General features: G+C 35.0%; 1 protein-coding gene across 2 annotated transcripts in view; it reads left to right on the forward strand.

Annotated features, from left to right (window-relative positions):
- The window catches only part of Iqcb1 (IQ motif containing B1), a 68,308-nt gene that overhangs the window by 25,361 nt on the left and 24,772 nt on the right, over positions 1-18,175 (forward strand). For both annotated transcript variants that reach the window (XM_048454189.3, XM_085696277.2), the window contains exons 10-12: positions 375-484; positions 8,069-8,211; positions 10,569-10,717. In XM_048454189.3, coding sequence (XP_048310146.3) covers positions 375-484; positions 8,069-8,211; positions 10,569-10,717 — 402 coding nt within the window. The remainder of the gene's footprint in view (positions 1-374; positions 485-8,068; positions 8,212-10,568; positions 10,718-18,175) is intronic.

Below are 18,175 nucleotides of genomic sequence, written 5' to 3' on the forward strand. Positions count from 1 at the left end.
CTAGAACAGAAGGGTCATAATTTTAGTTCTCATGGGCTGCTTAACAAGATTTAGTTTCAAAAAACCACAAGCAACCAACCAGAAGACATTAGGTCCAAAGATTAGGCAGGACTTTAAGTCCTTGAAAAGGAAGTGATATCAGAGAGAGAATTTGGAGCTAACTAGACTATTTTGAATATGTTCTAGATATTACCCTAGTTGAACAGGTGTGATATACTTGGGCATTCTGGGCCTCATGAGCTTAATGTTTCCTGCTACCCATCTGTTTAGAGGTGAAGATTAAACATTACCCTGGCCTTGTATTTTAAGGGATATATTTCTCTAAAAGGCTTTTCTAGAGACATATCAAAATTATTTCTGGTATATAATTTCAGAAACTACATAAAGCAGCTTGCTTGATTCAAGCCTATTGGAAAGGTTTCCAGACCAGAAAGAGATTAAAGAAGCTTCCGTCTGCTGTGATTGCTTTGCAGAGGAGTTTCAGGTAGAAAAAACAAACAAAACAATTTTGATTAAAATGATGGTCTGGGTTTGCATGTAAATCTGTAATTATCCACCCCCCCTCAAAAAAGAAAAAAATGATATGAGAGTGTTACCAGACCACAGGTGTATGCAAATGTGTGTGTGGGGTATTGCTTTGGTTTTTATTTTCCTTCGTTTTCTTCCTTTCCTAATGTTTTTGTTTTATTCTTGTCTTTATTCTGTTCCATAGTGTTACTGAGTATCAATGCTCCTGTAACCAGGTATCCTTTCAAAACAAAGGGCATAATATGACAAATCTGATGGAATCCAATGCTCAGTCCTATCCATTTTCTGTCCAGATTTGTGGGCCAACCTTTAAGAGGGAGCCAGTGATATTTATATTATTAAATTCTCAAAACCAACAGTTCTCATAATTGCTCATATATAATTATGATAATATATGTGACTATATAAATATTAAAGAGGTTAACTATTCCTGAGTAAATGTGGCATGAGTAGATGTGATCCTTTAGATATGACAAAACTACTGATCCCACTTCAGTTGTACTCTGAAAAGTGAAATACTGAAGATATGGGTCACATTCTGATTCAACTAGCCTAGCTACATTCTTAAAGGTTACAGAAAGAACTACAGAAAAAAATAAATGAAAAAAAATTAACATTGATTATAAAGTAGAACCATCTCAGAGGTGATTTTGTTTTCATCTGTCATTACTTAAAGCCAAATTTAACTCACTAAAATGAAACTGACATATTACAGAAGTAAACTTTAAAAACTGAAACCCATTTTTAATAACTGCAGCTGCATTTCTGTTACAAATACATTTAAAAATAGTTCTATACTCAAAACACTACATTGTCCCACAGTCAATCTAGAAGTGTTACGTAGTGAGTAATAGCCTTTGAAATTTTTCTTCCAAAGAAATTTAAAGACAAGCTGTAAATACCATTGAGAATGAGTACTTTTAGCAAAGTATTTTGGCATCAAGTGTGTGTGTGTGTGTGTGTGTGTGTGTGTGTATGCTTGATATATCCAAAATATACATATAAAGCATACCTACAAAATTATATGTAAACAGTATAAAATGCATATGTAAAACAATATGCAGATACATAACACACATACATATATGTGTGAACATATTCCAGAATTTTACTTACATGAAAATATTCCAGAATTTTGTGTGTGTGTGTGTGTACATGTACATGTGTGTGTGTGTGTGTGTGTGTGTGTGTGTGTATGGAGAGAGAGAGAGAGAGTAACAGGCTTGAGTTTGTAGTTGGCTTCAGTAACTTATTAGCTAAATAACCTAGGACAAGTTATTGAAACTCTTAGACCCAAATTTTCAAATCTAGAGACTAGAAATAATAGCTGTGGCTTGTGGCACAGCCCAGTTATCTTAGCTACTCAGTAAACTTAGACAGGAAGAATGTAAGTTTAAATCTAGCCTGGGCTACAGAGTGAGTTCAAAACTACTACTACTGGACAATTTAGCAGAGACCCTGCCTCAAAGTAAAGAGTAAAAAGATAACTGGGTAGAGTTCAGTGATAGAGCATTTGCCAAGTATCAAAAGACCTTTAGGTTCACTCCCTCCCCAGCACTGCAATAAATAAATGAATGTATGACTAAAGGTTTATATACAGCAGAAGGTTGAAACAATACACTGAGATAATATAAAGGTTTTAGTATATGACACTTAAAAAGATAGGATAAAACTATATTTTTGTCCCCTTAAAATTTATAATTCTAGACAGATAGGTACATAATAGCACTCATAAGAAGCAATGCTATCATAATTTTTCTCCTACAAGCTGTTTCTTAAGAATTAAATAAAAATAAAACCACATAACTTAAAAGATTATTTCTGTAGCCAGAATAATATGAGAAATGCTGAATACTTTGAGAATGACCGTATCTATTTTTATCAGGTGTTTGAATGTTCTTGATAATGCCTTCTGTAAGTGAACTCAGAGTAGTTACTGCTTAGAGATCCTATCTTCCACATCCTCAGCCATCCGTCCCTTTACATTTGAAAATACCCCTAAGACAGTGGATTCAGATTTTTAAGGTTTGGCTCCACAATATTTGCCAGAGTTACCTTTTAACTTTTTCTTTCAAAATTAAAATATTTATTTAAAAATATCTCTGAGGACTAGGGTTTAGCTCAATGCTAGAATGCATAGTTAGTATACAGTCTATATCACTGCTTGAAAAAACCAAGTACCACAGGATTATGAGTTTGCCTATATAGAAGTATATGTGTGGGATCTAATTAATATTATGTCATTTTAAAATCCTTAAGTTAGCATAAAAGTAAAGAGTTTCTTCATAGCATCTTCACAATATGTGCTGTTACACTTTGTTTTTTTTCATTGATTTTTATTGAGATTTACATTTTTCTCTCCCATCCCTCCTTCAACCCTCCCCCAAGATCCCCATGTTCCCAATTTACTCAGGAGATCTTGTCCTTTTCTACTTCCCACGTAGATTAGATCTATGTAAGTCTCTCTTAGTGTCCTCATTGTCTAAGTTCTCTGGGAATGTGGTTTGTTGGTTGGCTTTCTTTGCTTTATGTTTAAAAACTACCTGAGTGAGTACATGTGATAATTGTCTTTCTGTGTTTTCTTGCTCCATCCATTTACCTGCAAAATTCAAGATGTCATTATTTTTTCTGCTGTGTATGTAGTACTCCATTGTATAAATGTGCCACATTTTCCTTATCCATTTTTTGGTCGAGGGACATTTAGGTTGTTTCCAGGTTCTGGCTATGCCAAACAATGCTGCTATGAACATAGTTGAGCACATTGAGCATCCTTTGGATATATACCCAAAAGTGGTATTACTGGGTCTTGAGGATGGTTGTTTCCTAATTTTATGAGAAATCGCCACACTGACATCCAAAGGGGCTGTACCAGCTTGCATTCTTACCAGCAATGCAGGAGTGTCCCCTTTCCCCACAACCTCTCCAGCATAAGTTGTCATCAGCGTTTTTGATGCTGGCCATTCTTACAGGTGTATGATGGAATCTCAGAGTTGTTTTGATTTGCATTTCTCTGATGACTAAGGATGTTGAACATTTCCTTAAGTGTCTTTCAGCCATTTTAGATTCCTCTGTTGAGAGTTCTCTGTTTAGGTCTGTACTCCATTTTTTTTATTAGACTATGTGTTCTTTTGATGACTAATTTATTGAGTTCTTTGTATATTTTGAAGATCAGATCTCTGTCTGATGTGGGATTAGTGAAGATTTTTTTCCCATTCTTTAGGCTGTCGTTTTGTCTTGTTGACTGTGTCATTTGCTTTACAGAAGCTTTTCAGTTTCAGGAGAAACATTTATTAATTGTTTCTCTCAGTGTCTGTGTTCCTGGGGTTATATTTAGGAAGTGGTCTGTGCCAATGTGTTCAAGTGTACTTCCCACTTTCTCTTCTATAAGGTTCAGTGTGGCTGACTTTATGTTGAGGTCTTTAATTCATTTGGACTTGAGTTTTGTGCATGGTGATAGATATTGGTATATTTTCATTCTTCTACATGTTGCTATCCAGTTGTGCCAGCACCACTTGTTAAATATTTTCCATTTGATATTTTTTGCTTCTTTGTCAAAAATCAGATGTTTGAAGGATTGTGTATTAATTGTCTGGGTCTTCTATTCAGTTCCGTTGGTCCTGCTTGTTGCAGAAGGAGTGGAGGGCCACTTCCCGCCGCCCGCCTGGCTAGCTTTACCCGAAATAATTAAATGGAAACTGTATTCTTTTAAACACTGCCTGGCCCATTATCTCCAGCCTCTTATTGACTAACTCACATCTTAATTAACCCATTTCTAATAATCTGTGTAGCACCACGAGGTTGTGGCTTACTGCGAAAGATTCACCATGTCTGACCTTGCAGCTTCATGGCAAGCGGCTCTCTGCCTCACTTCCCTTCTTCCCAGCATTCTCTTCTGTCTACTCCACCCATCTATGTTCTGACCTATCAGGCCAAGCAGTTTCTTTATTAATTAACCAATGAAAGCAACACATAGAAAGAAAACCCACCTACATCACATTGGTTCTCCTGTCTGTTCTTAGGCCAATACCAGGCTGTTTCCAGTACTGTAGCTCTGTAGTAGAGTTTGAAGTCAGGGATTGTGATGACTCCACAAGTTCTTTTATTGTACAGGATTATTTTGGCTATCCTGGGTTTTTGCTTTTCCAAATGAAGTTGAGTACTGTTCTTTCAAGGTCTTGGAAGAATTTTGCTGGGATTTTGATGGGCATTTCATTGAATTTGTAGATTGCTTTTGGTAAGATTGCTATTTTTACTATGTTAATTCTGCCTACCCAAGACCTTGGGAGATCTTTCCACTTTCTGGTGTCTTCTTCAGTTTCTTTCTTCAAAGATTTTAAGTTCTTGTCACACAAGTCTTCCACTTGCTTGGTTAGAGTACTCCGAGATATTTTATGCTATTTGTGGCTATTGTGCAGGGTGTTGTTTCTCTGATTTCTTTCCCAGCCCTTTTATCATCTGTGTACAGGAGGGCTACTGATTTTTTTTTTTTAGTTAATCTTGTATCCTGCTACATTACTGAAAGTGTTTATGAGTTCCTTCATAGAATTTTGAGGATCGCTTATGTAAACTATCATATCATCAGCAAGCAGTGAGAGAATGAATTCTTCTATTTCAATTTGTATCCAGCTTGATCTCCTTTTGGTGTCTTACTGCTCTAGCTAGGACCTTCAGAATTATATTGGATATGGAGACATTGGACAACCTTGTCTTGTTCCTGATTTCAGTGGAATCGCTGGGAGTTTCTCTCCATTTAGTTTGATGTTGGTTGTTGACTTGCTGTATATTGCCTTTATTATGTTTAGGTATGTTCCTTGTATCCCTGCTTTCTCTGAGACCTTTATCATGAAGGGATGTTGTATTTTGTCAAAAAGCTTTTTTTGCATCTAATGAGATGATCATATGGTTTTTATTTTTCAGTTTGTTTATATGGTGGATTACATTGACAGATTTTCATATGTTGAACATCCCTGCATCTGTGGGATGAAGCCGACTTGATCATGGTGGATGATGGGTCTGATGTGTTATACTTTGTTTTAATTCATCCTCTCCTTAATTGTACTTGCCTCCACCTCTGGCTGGTTCTCTCTCTTAGCCTGAGTACACATTTTCTTCATCGCTCCCTTCTCATGAGCCTCTTTCCAGTTTCATTAAACATATACAATAGTCATAAAATTTATTACAGGTTCTGCATATTTGTCAATCTGGCTTACTTAGTGATTTCCAATTCCCTTCGTTTTATGCAAATATCATGGATTCATTTTTCATTATGGCTGAATAAAACGATTGTATATGTGTACCACCTTTTCTTTATCCTTCCATTTATTGATAAACATTTAGACTAATACCATCTTTGCCATTGTAAATGGTTTCAACCGTTAACATGTATATGTAAGCATCTCTATGGTATGTTAACTTGCTTTTTAACTTTTTTGAGGCTGTTTTACTTGAGGGTAGTGTTGTTTTATTGAGACAGGGTCTCACTATGTAAACCCCACTGGGTTCAAGCTCCTTTTTTGTTTTTTGAAGTATTTATCTTGTTTTTGCTGCTGGGAGAGAATTCATACTCTGGAAGGAGACTGGCAAATTAATTTAAGCAAAGTAAATACTATTTCTTCTTCTCTTTTTGTATCTTCCTGATTTTCCTCTATAGGTATCTAAAAGTATTTTAAATATATATACTGTATACTATTATTTGTGATGCTTTACATAGTGACATATAGTAAATATCAAAGACTGGGTTGCAATGGTCAAGAAGCAATTTGATAAGTATCAGCAGAAAATGTAGACATTGTAATTAACTAAAGCATCTTGAACACAAAACTTTACAGCCAGTCATAAAATAGTATATATTTAGTTAACAGTTGAAAAATACCTAATCCTGGGAGTAGACTAGGTGGTCAGCAGTGTTAGGATATCTTTTCTCCAGCCTCATGACTTTTGGATTCCAGGATCAGCATAGTGGAAGAAGAAAACTGACTCCTTCAGATGGTCCTCTGATCACATATGCTCCGTGACTGACATATGCCCACAAATACAATGCATACATGCATATACAGGCAATAAATAAATATAATAAAAAATTAAATTTAACAAAAGGAAAAAATAAGGTCTGGTTCAATGAGTGGTTAAGAGCTGTAAAAGGAGCAGTGAGCTGTGTCCCACCACCCAGCTAGCTTTACCCAAAATAATTACATGGAAACTGTATTCATTTAAACACTGCCTGGCCCATTATATCTAGCCTCTTCTTGGCTAACTCTCACCTCTTAATTAACCCATTTCTAATAATCTGTATATCACCACGTGACTGTGACTTACCAGGATGGGTCTAACCTATGTTCGTCTTGGAGAGGAGAACCATGGCGGCTGCCTGACTCTGCTTTTTTCTCCCAGCATTCTGTTCAGTCTACTCCGCCTATCTAAGCTGTTTTCCTATCAAAAGGCCAAGGCAGTTTCTTTATTTGATCAATGAAAGTAACACATAGACAGAAGATCCTCCTACTCCAAAGAGCATTTGCTACTCTTACAGAAGACCTAATTTCCATTCTCAGTACCCATATGTTGGCTCATAACTATCCCTATCTCCAGTTGCAGGGGATCATATACCATCATCTTACCTCCAAAGATACCAGGCATGCATGTGTTGCATATACAAGCACGTAGGCAGAATCATGTAAAAAATAAATATTTTTAACTTTTTATATGTGCGTTTTACCTGCATGTATGTCTGTGTACCATATGCATTCCTAGTGTCTGCAGGAGCCAGAAGAGGACGTTGGATCTCCTAGACCTGGGGTTGCAACTTATGAGACACAGCACGGGTGCTAGAAATCTAACTTGGGACTTCTGGAAGAACAGCTAGTGCTTTTAACTGTGGAGCCTTCTCTCCATCCCCCATAAACCTTAAACAAAACAAAACAAAGAAAAGAAAGAAAAATAAACTTTAAAAGTTAGACATAAGTATATCATGCAGTAAAATCAGTATTGAAAATTTAACATTTTTAAATAAATTATATTTCTATGTAAATAAACACAATTTTAGCACAATTGTATTCTTGATTTTATTTTCACCTGACAGCATATGTCACTAAATAATTTCTGCAAGTTTTCTATTTTCAATATTAGTAGAATACTGTCAGTTAAAAGACTAAGTATTTATTTATTTATTCAGTTCACTATTGTGAGATACCTTTCAACTTGTTGCCACTGTAATATTATATTACAACATCCTTGAACATAAGTCTACATATTTGATTATTCAGTAAGAAAATAATTAGAAGTGGAATTGGTTTATCTACATTTTTGAGCCTTCTTAAATGTATTTAAATATTTCTCTGGACTTTTGATGACATAGAGATATTTACTTAAATATCTCTAGAGAAATTTATACATGAGAACAATGTTCTTCACCTACCCCACCAACAAATTTCCTTCCAAAACATTTTTTCCCTATTTAGTTACTCATGAAGTCAGGAATTTCATGCATTTGCTGAACATGGTTTATAAAATTGTGTATAAGGAACTTACCTTTTTTCTTTCACAGATCTAAACGAACAAAGGCATTGTTAGAGCTAAATAGGCAAAAGGAAGAAAAAGACCTCAGATTAAGATTGCAGCTTCAAAGACAGAGAGCCATGAGGCTTTCCCGAGAGTCACGCTTGAGTATGCTTGAAATCGTTCATCCAGGTGAGTACTAGTATCACTTTATTAGTGTAAGAATGTTAAATCTTAAACCAAGTTTCTGGCAACCTGATAATTTCTTTTCTTTTTGTATTTGGAATTTTTGCCCCCCCCCCATCCCATATAGAGACATCATATTAAATCTCTGGATTTTAAAAATTACATTTTTTAAAATGTAATAAATTTAATATGTAAAAAATTAATAGGTATGAATTTTCTGATTCATACCTATTAATTTTAAGTATTTTCCAGATACATGTGTTCAACATGAAAGTTTATAATTAAAGATAGTTACCAATGACATTAAAAAATTCTTAAAAGAACTTTAAATATTTATGCAGTCTGAACTTTAGTCATTTCCTAGAATAAAATTTGTGACATTTTCTCACCACTTATGACAGACTAAGCTGGATTAATTTAATAAGAGCATGCTGGGGTGTGTGTGTGGTGTATTTGTGTGTATATGTTCATGTGTGTGTGCATGTATAGTGGGTACAAATGTTTACATGTGGCCAGAAGTCAACATCAGGCATCTTTCTCTATCCCTGTCCACCTTAATTTTTGAAACAGGATCTTTCCCTGGTCCTTGTAAGAGTTCACTAGCTGGCTAGCAAACTGCCAGTGTCTGCTTATCTCTGCCCTGTCTTCCCCCAGTACGGGGGTTACAGCCAGGTGCCATTATGCCCAGATTTTACATAGGTACTAGGAATACAAACTTTGTTTCTCATGATTGCATAGTAAACATTTTATGGTTTTTCATGCTTGCATAGTAAGCATTTTGTCAACTGAGCCATCTCCCTAGGATTTTTTATTTGTTTGTTTTGTTTTGTTGACAATATCTCATATAGCCTGGGCTGGCTTCAGTATGTAGCTAAAGATCTTCTTGAATTTGTTATCCTCTTGCTTCTACTTCCCAATTTCTTCGATTATTAAGAGTGGAGCAGCACACCTGGTTTTATGCCATGCTGAGAATTAAACCCAGAACCTCATCCATGCTAGGGAAGTACTATCAACTCAGCTACATGCGTATCCTCTCACAGTATTTCCGTCATCCATTTACTTCCTTTTTGTTTTTATTATTCATTCCCAAGAACCTTCACTAGCCCCCTCTCTTTTACATTAAATATATTTTCCAGAATTTGTCCTTTTCCAGTTATTCTCATATTACTCTTCCTGATATATCCTATCCATAGCTACAATGTCAGCTATCAGCAAAATGCTTAGCACTCTTATCCTTGGCTTTCTCTCCACCCTACATTCTCTCTTTAAGTTTCTAAGTAGCACTGCCCAGTAAAACATTTTATGTTACCAGTGAAAAGTTCTGTCTACACCAGTCAGTACAGTAGCAATAGCTACAAGTAGCTATTGAATAATCAAAATATGGTACTGCACTTGAGAACTTGAATGTTTCATTTTATTTTATTTAAATCTACACAGTAGCCACATATATCTATTGGCTGTGTTTGTGACCAACTGCCTGTTGAGTAGTGTTCTTTACTATCCACAAATATTCCCAAAATTAAAGTCAGATCTTATTCCCAGATTTCCTCTCTATTGATTCCCCATTTCAGGTAATGCACCCAAAGTCTATTCAGTTTCCCATTCAGCATTCTGACTTTTCTCTTTGTCATCCCTCTACAAGAGGTCAGCCATTAAATTCTATCAGTTTTTTTTAAATACTTTCTTTCTACAATAACTGCTTTGTATTAACCACTTGTACTTTGTTTACAGCTTTTTTCCTATCATTTAACTTCTGTGAACCTTGAGCTGTATGCTGCTGACCAATTCCAAAAGTCAAAGGAAAGACAAACCAGAGAGAAGTTTGGAAATACACAGAGTAGATTAAAGAGTACATAAACATACTTTTACTTCTCCCCTGCTCCCATGAAATTCTTTACTACATGAACTTAATTCTTTTGTCAGACTGTTTATAATATGGCCTTTCATCTTTTTCTTATTACTCTGAGGCAAAACTATTATGAGTCCTTTTGGAAATAAACTGCATATTCTAATAAAGCTTTAGTTTCTACAATCATAGAACTATTATAAAATAGAAGAGTTTGGCAAATTAGTGAATAGTGTTGAAAAAAATTAAAAACTATAAAATTGTTGCGTGGTGGTGGCACACATCTTTAATTCCAGCACTCGGGAGGCAGAGGCAGGTGGATCTCTGTGAGCTTAAGACCAGCTTGGTCTACAAGAGTGAGTTCCAGAACATCTAGAGCTGTTAACACAGAGAAACCCTGTCTTGAAAACAAACAAACAAAAAACCTTGTAAATTTGTTATTACTACTGTTGTCCTAATTTCAGAACTTGAGAAAACATAGTCGAATATGTTATAATAATGTCTATCATCTCTTTAGGTCAACTGGAGAAGTACAATAGGGAAATGGAAGAGAAGTCAGCATTGACTATCCAGAAACATTGGCGAGGATACAGGGAAAGGAAGAACTTCCGCCAACAGAGGCCAGCTCTCACAGAGTATAAAGCAGCTGTTACACTTCAAAGAGCAGTGAGTCTGCTGTAGTATACACAGTTCTACATAAAGAAACAAACAAGTGTCCAAAATTGACTTTGCTGTTTACCAAATATAAATCCATGATCAACCACTTAACTTTTGGGAGCTTAGTTTCTTTATAAGAACCTAGGGTTAGAAGTATAACTCAGTGGTTGAGTACTTATTTTCTTAGCATGTGTAAGACTGTAGGCTTAATCTTTAGCAACATAAATTAAAAAATATATAGTAATAATAACAACCTACTTACTTCTTCTCAAGCTGATTTAGACTTTAAGTTCTTAGCACTGTCTGCCATTTGCTAGATTGAAACCTTGTTATTTCTCTCTCTTATTTGGACTACAGGTTTCTCAATAGGGAACTAATAAGCCTTCTGTATTGGTGTCAGCTCTCAATGAGCTTGAGTTAAATGGATAGTTATTCTTTTTTATTTTGTTATATTCATCAGATGACATACATGAGGATTCTGAAGTCTGTAAATTATAAAAATCCTATGCAAATGTATCATATTTTATTAAAATAATCGTTACATGGAAAGTATTGGTTATATTTAGAACATTATAACTCTTGAATTGTAGAATGATATCCTCAAATGGTAATTTTCCTGGGGATTATGTGTAGTAAGTAATATCTGGAGAAAGCATGCACAAGGCTTTTTCATTTAGTAACCTTTTCCCTCTTGATACTTCTCTTAAACATCATTAGGCTTCTAGTAAGATTTCAAGTCTATTTTATTTTATTTTATTTTTGGTTTTTCAAGACAGGGTTTACTCTGTAGCTTTGAAGCCTATCCTGGAACTAGCTCTTGTAGACCAGGCTGGCCTCAAACTCACAGAGATATACCAAGTACTGGGATTAAAGGCATGCACCACCACCACCTGGCAAGATTTCAAGTCTTAAAAGCATATTGCCTAATCATCTTTTTTGTAGATTTTGCCTTTAATTCTGATTTCTTACCATGATAAATTTTGAACACTCAATGTGGATTAATATTTATAGAGATGTTTTAACTTATTTTTTTAATTATATGTGAGCATGTGTGTGTAGGTGTGTGGATTTGAGTTGCCAATACCCACTGAAGTCAGAAGCATCCCAGTGCCTGGAGCCAGAATTATAGGTAGTTGTGAGCCAACAGACATGGATGTTGAGAGCTAAACCTAGGTTTTTTACAAGAGCAGTTTGTGCTCATAACTGCTGAGCTGTCTCTCCTATGCAGGTATTTCTGAACCAGTAGAATAAATACTAGGGAAATGTGCAGAGTGATCTCTCTCTTCCTCCTCCCTGTGTAATATATGTAACAAACAGTTCTTTACCATCCTGAATTATATACATACTTCTGATATTTACCCTGAGCTAAGGGTAGTTCATTTATGTCCTTTTGAAATGCTTCTTCTGAAAGAAATTTGTAACATGAGGGCTGGCTTGTTGGGGTTTCTGTTCCCGCCCGGTACCCCACAGCCGGCAAGTCCCAGAGAAAATCAACCACACAGAGATCTCTATAAGTTATAAAGCTGATTGGCCCATTAGGTCAGGCTTCTTGTTAACTCTTATAACTTATGTTACCCCATTATCCTTATCTACATTAGCCACATGGCTCCATACCTTTCTCAGCTGGGCAAGTTACATGCTGCCTCTTCAGTGGTCTGCGCAGGAGTGGCAGAGGAAGCTTTCTCCTCCCTAGCCTTTTCCTATTCTCATTGCCCCGCCTCTACTTCCTGTCTGGTTGATCTGCCTATACTTCCTGCCTGGCCAATCAGCGTTTTATTAAAATACATGATTGACAGAATACAGACAATTCTCCCGCACCAAAAATTTGCCTTCTTTGTGATGCTTCTACTTCATAGCTGCCCCTTCTTTTCAAACTCCTCCTAGCCATACAACTAGGTGGACCCTGATAGAGTTAATGTACTAATTTGCTTGATTTAAATGAGTCTAGTATTTTGTAAAAGACTCTCTGATATAATCTAACTCATGTGCATTCCCTAGAGAAGTAGTGATCCTTATGACAAAATTGTTTGGGGCTTTCACACTTTCCACTAATAACCAAGGAAAAAGACTAATTACATTTTCCTCATGCCTGCTCAATCTTAAAAAAAAAAGAATAAAAATTGTTAAAATCAGAATGAAAAGAAAAAGAATGGACTGAAGTTAGCCAAATGGAAACAGAAATAAGAGGATTATCATTATTATTATTATTACTATTAGTTTTGGCTTTTCAAGAGAGGGTTTCTCCATGTAGCCTTGGCTGTCCTAGAACCCACACTGTAGACTAGGATGGCCTCGAACTCAAGAGAGATCTGCCTGCCTTTGCATTGTGAGCACTGAAATTAAAGACTTGTGGCACCAACCCCCTCACCCCTCCACCCCCAGCGGGGATTACTTTCAAAGAAGGAAAAAAAAGAAAAAGAGGAAAGAAAAGGAAAAGTACTAGAGGTAGTTTGAACAGGACAGTGGCCATTAAAGGGCACATTGTGCCTTGTTTTTAAATAATCATTTTTTAAGATACACTATAGGGAGGTCTTGGTTGTACAGTACACCAGCTAAGAAAACACATGTGGCTGTAGAACATTTGCCACATGCCTAGTCCAAATGAAATGCACTTAAGTATATATAACCACCAGGATTTGGTCACTTAATATTATAATTAACATGTTCATAGTGCCTACATTTTGGAATACTAATGTTTTACATATAGTGTCTTAGTGTTTCTACTGCTATGATAAAACACCATGACCAAAACAACTTAGGAAAAAGGTGATTTATTTCATCTTACACTATCAGGTTATATCACTGAGGGAGGGAAGTCATAGCAGGAACTCAGAGACAGGAACTAGAGCAGTGGTTGTAGAAGAATGCTGCTTACTGGCTTACTGGTTTGTTCAGCCTCTTTTCTTTTAGCACCCACTAGCCCAGGAGTTGCACCACTCATATTGAGTTGGTCCCTTTCACATCAGTCATCAATCAAGAAAATGTGCCACAGGCTTTCCCATAGTCTAACCTGGTAGAAACATTTTCTCAACAGGTTCCTTCTTCCAAAATAACTCTAACTTGTGCCAAGTTGACATAAAAACCTGGCCCACGCTTATAGTTATGTTTTATATAACTCAATAGATATGTTATGTCATGTTTTACTATTTGCAGTATTGCTACATGAAATTTAAAATAACTGAGATTTGTGATTTGTTATTAGTATTGTGATCTGTTAAAAAGATCTGAAAAAGCTTACACGGTAGTATGACCTCTAAAAGCTTCAGCCAGAGAATCCATAATCCTTAAGCTTAAAACCATCCTGAATAACACAGCAAGTCTTTATTTCAAAGAAAGAGAGGGAAATCCATCAGTTTCATTGAATTGAAAATATTACAAAGTAGTAATGTTATCATTTAAATTTTCTTGGCAAAATATAAAAAGTTAAAATTGTTACCTATCTTCTGTTCCTCTCTTGCTTTATATAAAACCTTTTAAGAGAGGGTCTCACTATGTACCCCAGGCTAACCTTGAACTTAAAATCTCCTTTCTCAGCCCTGACTGCTAATATTATAGTGTACCATTGTTTTTTTTTAATTGCTAAAAGTAGAAGGAAAAAAATCTAAAATGAAATGTAGTAGCTCACATATATAATTCAGGCACATAAGAGATTGAATCAGGATCTCATATTCAAGGTCAACCTAGACTATGTAGCAAGTACCAAGCATTCCTGGGCTGTATGTAGACTTACCCACAAAATAAAGGAACACTGAAAACCCTTCAATAATTAGACATCTTTAGTCTCATAGACAAATTAAGAGTTCTTGGTAGCATTACAATGTTAGAATTAAATTTAAAATTAGCTGCTTTTTCCTTTTGAATGTTTTTAGATGTCTCCTTGTTTTTTCACCTCTTTACTAAGAAGCAACAGCAACCCAGAAAGAAATAATTGTTCTCTAAAACCAGAATGGTGACTTGATTATTACAATACTAATATATAGCATTATACACCTGTTCTTCACTAACAAGCCATAAAAAGAGTTAGCTAAACAATACATTGACATTTTAAAAAGTCAAAAACAGTCTCTGAGAAAACTAAAATGAGAAATCAGAGAGAAAATCATCAAGGGAGTTTTTCTTATAAAGGAGTAGAAGTAAGTTCTCACTGGAACGTCTTAAGCCCAGGGTGGTACTAAAGAAGGGTGAACGAGAGATAGAAGAATAAGTGAAAAAGAATCTCCAAACAGAAAGCTGCTTTGTAGGATTAAGCACCATACTAAAACTGGTTGTTAAGGAACATTGTAACATTTGAGACATTCACTCAACCACTTGCTTCTCAGCTTTCAGGATTATAACTACAGAGTAGTAGAGTGGAAGCACTTTTTTTTCTTTCTTTCTTTCTTTTTTTTAAAGAAAATGAACCAAGACACTATTTATTAAGTACTGTTCTTGTTGATCAGACTCCATCATCCTTAAATTAAAAACATTAATATATTAAGTTGATTTTGAATTAAAGTATTTTCTTTTATACTTAATTTCTTTTATTTAGACAGTATCAATTAATGTATTAGAGTTCTCTATAGGAACAGAACTGATAGAATAAATATATATAATATATTAATGAATATATGAATATATAGATATTCATCCTGTCAATCATATAGGATTTTATTAGGTTGACTTGCAGGCTGTGGTCCAGGTAGTCCAGCAATTACTGTATCTACCAATGGAAGCATTTTCTTTGATAAATTTGAATAGTCTATGAGAACAGTCAAAGTTTACTAATACTGAGGTATCTGAACAAAACAACATAGTTCGTTAGCCCTATGTTGAAATACACCGTAGTCCTATAGAATAGCTCAGAACTTCTAAATAAGCTTTTTAGTGCTAAATAAGCTTTTTAGTGCTTAACCTTATCAGCCAGAGGCAAGTATCATTGAACATGAGGACAATTACTTGATAGAACTAGAGAAATTAATGCTCAGGGGTGTACCTTAGAGAGGTAGAGCCCTTGACCAGTATATTTGAGGACATATTCAGTCTCTGGTGTGGGCTGCGGGAGGGGCAACTAAAATATATAGAGACATGTTGCAGGAATTAGAAAACAGAATTTATTTTGATCTATAATTTCCTCAGATAAGAGAGTACATAAAACAAAATCAACATTATTTTTAAAGAGAATAACAGAAGAAGGGAAAGGCCTGGGTGGAAAGGTTAAGAAAATCTATTAGAAAACAGTACAAAAAGAAAATATTATCAGTCTGAAAAATCAAATGCATGAACATTTGAAGTCAAGAACAGAAAAACAGAGAATATAGGAAATCAAATTAAGAATTTTCTAAAACTGAATGTTACAAATATTAGATTTAAATCATAGATGAATGTCCAAATATTAAAACACATTCATTTCTCATTTCTGTGAAATGCATTGCAAACAAAGAACTCAGCGGCATTGGAATTAAGAAATCTTGAAGTAAAACTATGACATGTCTGAAAGAAATCATTTCCAATCAAAATTATGTGCTCACCAAAAATGGAATTAAAAGTAAAGAAAGATGAAAGATACTTTTACATATCAAAGACACAGTTCAGCCAGTGGGGAGAAAAAAAGAAGGTAGTCAAAATCAAAAAAGTACAAAGGAAAGACGAAAATGAGAAACTAAGTTAATTGTGACAAAGACCACAGGACAAACTTTGTGCCAAGTAGAGAGAACAGGCAGGTCAGAAAGCCCCAGAAAATCTTTTTGATAGAATATCTGATCTATTTTAATGTCTTGACTATTAGAGTGAACTTATAGAATGTAATCAGAAATAAATATGTAGAAAAATCAAGCACATAGAAAAAGTATTAATTTTAGAGAAAATATGCAAGAAAGGAAAAGTAACTATCATATGTGCTTCAGAATGAATAATTACTTTACATGCCATTATTGTTATCTCTAATAGCAGCACTCAGGAGGATAACAGGTTCAATACTAGCATAGGCCTGCCCCCCCGCCAAAAAGTAGCTCACCTTTATTTAGTAATCATTATGTGAATATTGTTTTAACTGAAATTATGAAATAATTAGATATATAGGGTAGAATGTACATATAATAAAAGGATTTAAATTCTTATTTCTGTTCAAGAACATCAATAGATACTGTGTTTAATCTGGGGGAAAAATCATAGAAAAGTAGATGGTGCTCACGTGAAGTAAAAAAGGCCTTTGCTTTTGGAATTTGTAAAACTGACACTTTAAACAATAGAATTATACCAGCAAACAATTTTTGGAGATGATCAGATAAGAAAATATTTTATATTATTTGTAAGCTATACAGTCTATAATAGCTACTTAACAGTTGAAGTGCAAAGGCAACTACAGATAACAGACTGACAATAGTTAAACAAGTATAATTATATACCAATAAATATTTGCAGACATTCAGTTTATATATCACAAAATAAAGTTTTCCCTTTTTAATTTTTAGCCAAGTGTAATAAAAAATGGCCTTATACTATACAAAAAACAATTGCATACTATATTTGGCCTGTGGCATGACTTGCTTTTAAAACAGTATACAATTTTAATGAAAATAAAATCATGGAAAAAATGAAGAATCATAAAGAATAATTTCATATATATGCCAAATTGTATGTCTATTACGAAAGACTTAAGAGAGAACATTCAGAAAATTTTCTTATAGCTTAAAGTTTTCTTTAATATTTTATCATTACCAACCTTTTTTTGTATACTATCTCTTATATTTGTAATACTGCAAGACATGTAAAATTAGGGTTCTTGATTGTTATTGACATTGAGCATCTCCTATAGAAACCAGTGGCTTGCCCATAATCATAGTTTTATAAGGAATTAGAATTGAGACTAGAAGTCAATGCTTATTTCCTTTTATATATTCACTTCTTACTACAGAAATAATGTGAGTGCTTCATATGAATACACAGAGACTACGGCAGTACTCATAGGACCTGTACAGGTTCAAGTCAGATGAGGTCCCAGCACTGACTGAGAATGGAAAATGAACATGGGGCCCCACCCTTAACCAAGGAACTAGTTGGAATTGGTTCCTGCTGGCAAAGGGAAAATCAGTTTCCTCCAAATGAGTGTCACTGGGTATATCAGCCATTCTCCAGGGCAGATCCCATGTCCAGAAGTAGCTGGGCAACACGAAACTCCATGATTTTGTGGGGTTTTTTTTGACTCTTTGTTTCATTTTGTTTTGTTTGGGCATTTTTTTTGTCTTACTGGTTTTTTGTTTGATCTTCATGTTTGTTTGTTTCTTTGTTTAAGGGGGAAAGAATGAGAACATGAAGTTGGGTAGAGAGGTGGAGAGAATCTGGGAACAGTTGGGGGAGGGTAAAACAATTAAAATATATAAAACAATTTTAATAAAATAATATGATTGCTTATCTAGAGTGGGTAAAGCCCTAGGTTTGATGCCTGGCACCACATAATCTAGGAGTGATGGTACATGGCCAGCACTCAGC

Source organism: Myodes glareolus, chromosome 2, assembly GCF_982192425.1.
Source record: "Myodes glareolus chromosome 2, mMyoGla1.1, whole genome shotgun sequence".
NCBI classification, from domain to species: domain Eukaryota; kingdom Metazoa; phylum Chordata; class Mammalia; order Rodentia; family Cricetidae; genus Myodes; species Myodes glareolus.